The sequence below is a fragment of the Pteropus vampyrus genome, unplaced genomic scaffold (assembly GCF_000151845.1).
Source record: "Pteropus vampyrus isolate Shadow unplaced genomic scaffold, Pvam_2.0 Scaffold164, whole genome shotgun sequence".
NCBI lineage: Eukaryota > Metazoa > Chordata > Mammalia > Chiroptera > Pteropodidae > Pteropus > Pteropus vampyrus.
In genome coordinates this window covers 1,758,860-1,762,636 of record NW_011888945.1, presented here as the reverse complement: position 1 = coordinate 1,762,636, position 3,777 = coordinate 1,758,860, and the positions used below count along the sequence as shown (strand labels likewise).

Below are 3,777 nucleotides of genomic sequence, written 5' to 3'. Positions count from 1 at the left end.
CCTTTTCATCAGATTCATCAATAATTTTACTCCTTCCTGTCGAGGGGACGCCGGGACGTGTTTCCAGAGTTTACGAATGAAAGAGAAGAAAGGGAACGGAGGGCATGCCCTGCCCGAGGGCACACAGCATGTAGCAGGGCAGAGTGGGACCAGGCTGCACGCTCAGGGCGCGGCGCGAGGGAGCACTCGCGCGGGGACACCAGCCTGGCACCCAAGACCGGGCAGAGCCCACGGAGCGCGGGAAGCCGGCGGCCCCGCCCAGCGCCCTAGGCCCCGCCCCACCCCCAGGAACGCCCCGCCCAGCACCGTAGGCCTCCGCCCCCGGAGTGCCGCTCAGGCCCAGCAGCCCGAAGACCGCGACCCCGTCGCCTTGGCAACTAAAGGGACGCTTTCTCCTTAGCAACCAGCGCGGCTCCCGCGATGACTGAAGAAGAGGAAGTTGTTGCCCGGACGGAGAAAGTTATGCGGATCCAGAGGGTGTTTATAAACCTTCTGGACTCATACAGCAGCAGAAACATCGGGAAGGTGAGCGGCAGCGGGTCAGAGCAAGACTCCCAACCCCCAGCTCCCAGTCCCCAGCCCCAGGTCCCCGAACTGAACCATGGGCGCTGTCAGGGCCTCTCCTAAGAGAAAGTCCCTCGTCCTGGGCACGGCCAATGGCCCCCAAAACCCCAGTCTGCATCCAGGCCAGACAAGCGCCCCACCTGGAAGCCCAGATGTTTGGCGTTAGCTAGTCAGCCTCGCGCCCTCCCCTGTTAATGAGGGGACACAGGCTCAGAGGAAGGAAGGGACCCTCCGCTGAGATCACATAGCGACCCCAGAGTCAGGACCTGGAAATAGAGCCCAGGTCTTTGGCCTTCTGACTGGGTTCTCTTTCCACTCCGCCTCCGCATCTGAAGCAGGCAACTGATAAAAAAGTTAAGTCCAATGGTTTTACCACCCACAGTGAGTGATTCATTCAGCCATCCCTTCGACATACGGTTTGAGCATGTTACGGGCCAGGGACTGTTTGGGGCCAGAGTGCCACTAAGCTTGCCCACCCTTCTCCATCTTTAGCCCTGGAAATTAAGATATTCTGAAAAAGGACCCTAGGGCCCTTCATTTTAAAATGCTCAGTGGTGGGCGGGAGGGGGTGGGGGAGAGAGGAAGCCATGATTTTTATCATTTCCCTTTTCTAGGGCTGTGGTAACAAATTTCCACAAACCGGGTGGCTTGAAACAACGGAATTTATTCTCTCCCAGGTCCGCAGGCCAGAGGTCTGTCAGCGGGCTTGTTCCTGCTGGAGGCTCTAGGGGAGAAAGTTTCATGCTTCTCTCTTAGCTTCTGGTGGCTGCCAGCAATCCTTGCCAGCCCATGGCTCGTAGACTACACTCCAATCTCTGCCTGTCTTCACATGCTGTTCTCTCTGGACCGTCTCAGTGCCCAAATTTTCCTCCTTTTATAAGGACACCAGTCATTGGATAGAATCCACCCTAATCCAGTATAACTTCACTTAACCCGATGACATCAGCAAAGATCAATATGGTCAGAGTCACACTTTCCAAGTGGACGGGAATCTGGGGGGAGGGACACTGTTCAACTCAGTATATCATCTAAAGTTGATCAGTCAAAAAATGTGGATTTTGCTATATAATTTATATATAAAGTTGTATATTTTGATATGGTATGTAATTATCTATGATAAACAATACATGTGATATTATATGTATTATATATGATATATCTACAAAAAGGGACTAAAAACACATTACCAGGAAAGGGGGAAGAAGAGACAAGGACAAATAAAATTAAACCAATATAGTAACAAAAAAAAAATTTTTTTTAAAGAAAAGCATAAAAAAAGATGTGGTATAAACTTATTTGTGTCTTTCAAAAAGATAGAGATGTAGAGAAGACAGATAGGTAGACAGATCATCTACAGACAGAAAACATCTCAGGGTACACAAGAAATTTAACTGTTATCGCCTCTGGAGGATGGGACTCATTCACAAACACAGAGAACTATGCAGTGAATAAGACCAAAAAAGGTTACTGCCCCCAAGAACTCTGCCCCTCCTGGAAGAAGACAAACAGTAAATGATTTTTAGAATAAATCAGAGCTATTAATGTGTGATAAGTACTCTGAAGGAGAGAGGGCATAAAATGTTGGCTGATGGAAGAGAAGAGCTGTTTTAAACAGAAGTGCACGACAGGGCGCTCGTGAAGGATGATGTTTAATCTGACATACACAGGCCGAGGATCAAGCCAGAGCACCTTGTTCTCAGGGGGCACAGCCGGGGCAAAAGTTCTGCAGTGGGAACCAGGTTGGCATTTTCAGAAGACAGAGTGGCAGGTGTGCAGTGTGACCCAGGGACCCAGGGCTGATTTCACTGGCGCATTGAAGTCACAGTGCCCGGGGCCCACGAGGCTTTGGGGTCCACAAAGGTGTTTTTGTTTTCTTTGAGCATCAGAAGGAAGCAAATGAAATTTGAGGGTCAAGGATTGTTTGTTTTCATATCAACACAGTTGTGCAATGTGATTTTTAATATTTTTGGTATGGAGAAAAGAGACCATGAATGTCAGAATGTGGCCCTGCTCAGCAACCGATGTTCGTGGCATCAGTTAACGAAGGCGAGTCGCGTGGGATCAGGAGTTAGGCTTATATTCTAATCCAATGAAAGCCATCAGAGTATTTGAAAGGCAGGTGGCATGCTTGGCATGAGACAGAAGGAAGCAGATATAACTTTTTACTTTTCTCCCGTTTTGATCTCAGATTATTTTTTAATATCTTTAGAATAAAACTTTTAGTGTGTAGAGATATGTTTCAAAAGCTTAACGATAACAGAATGTTCCACTTGTTCCTTGGCTAACCAGGACCTCTCTTTCTCAAATGCCAAGTACTTGCTGTTAACCTAAAAGTAAAAGGCCAAGGTGAGAGGCAACGAGCATTTATTTGAGATCCAAAAAGAATAGCTATTCAGGAAGCACTGATTCAGTCAGAAACCCAAATAGTGTTCTAATTAGAAGGTGGAGGCAAGGGGTTCTTATGAGAAAGGGAAGAGGAATAATTACATGAATAGAAAAATGGAATTTCTGTGGGTGTTAAGAAGTCAAGGAAGGAATTTCTATGGGTGCAAATAAGCCAAGTTATCCATTAGCTATCCCTGGTGATGCTAATTCTAAAGAACGTCTTGCATTTTCATATGTGGCACCTTTAGCAAGCCCTCACTAAAGGTGAGTTTTTAGAATCATCATTCATTGGCAGCGCTTACTCTGAGTTGTCCTTAGTATTTGGAAAATGTCTGTTGTCTTGCAGTTTCTCTCAAACTGTGTAGTCGGAGCTTCACTTGAAGAAATTACAGAAGAAGAGGAGGAGGAAGATGAAAATAAGTCGATGATGCCGGAAGCCTCCTCACCCAGACTGAAGGAAGGCACGTTCCAGGTGGTGGGCACGCTTTCCACGCCGCCCAGAGAACCTGAGCCCGACTTTGCCGTGGAGACCTACAGAGTAAGTCCCAAAGGAAGAGTCTCCCTCCACTCCCACCCTCGCCATACGTCTTTCTCTTTGCTTCTCATTCCCTCTCTCCCGCAAACGTGTGGCTGGGGGAAGGTCAGAGGCAAGGTGAGGGCAGCTCTTTGTCCTGTAAGGGACATTAACATCTATTGCCTCCACTTTAAAGGTTTACCTGAAGTAAAGAATTTCAATAAGATATTTTTGGGAAGTATGAATGTAATCTGGACTTTCAGACTCCTAAACTTCTCTCTCTATATATGTTGTATTTAAAATATTTTCTGCCC

At 47.4% G+C, this 3,777-nt stretch overlaps 1 protein-coding gene across 1 annotated transcript in view; it reads left to right on the top strand.

Moving 5' to 3' along the window:
- Nucleotides 1-327: 327 nt before the first annotated feature.
- The window catches only part of AK7 (adenylate kinase 7), a 55,331-nt gene continuing 51,881 nt past the window's right edge, over nt 328-3,777 (top strand). The window contains exons 1-2 of the mRNA XM_023536624.1: nt 328-525; nt 3,296-3,487. Coding sequence (XP_023392392.1) covers nt 421-525; nt 3,296-3,487 — 297 coding nt within the window. The 5' untranslated portion in view covers nt 328-420. The remainder of the gene's footprint in view (nt 526-3,295; nt 3,488-3,777) is intronic.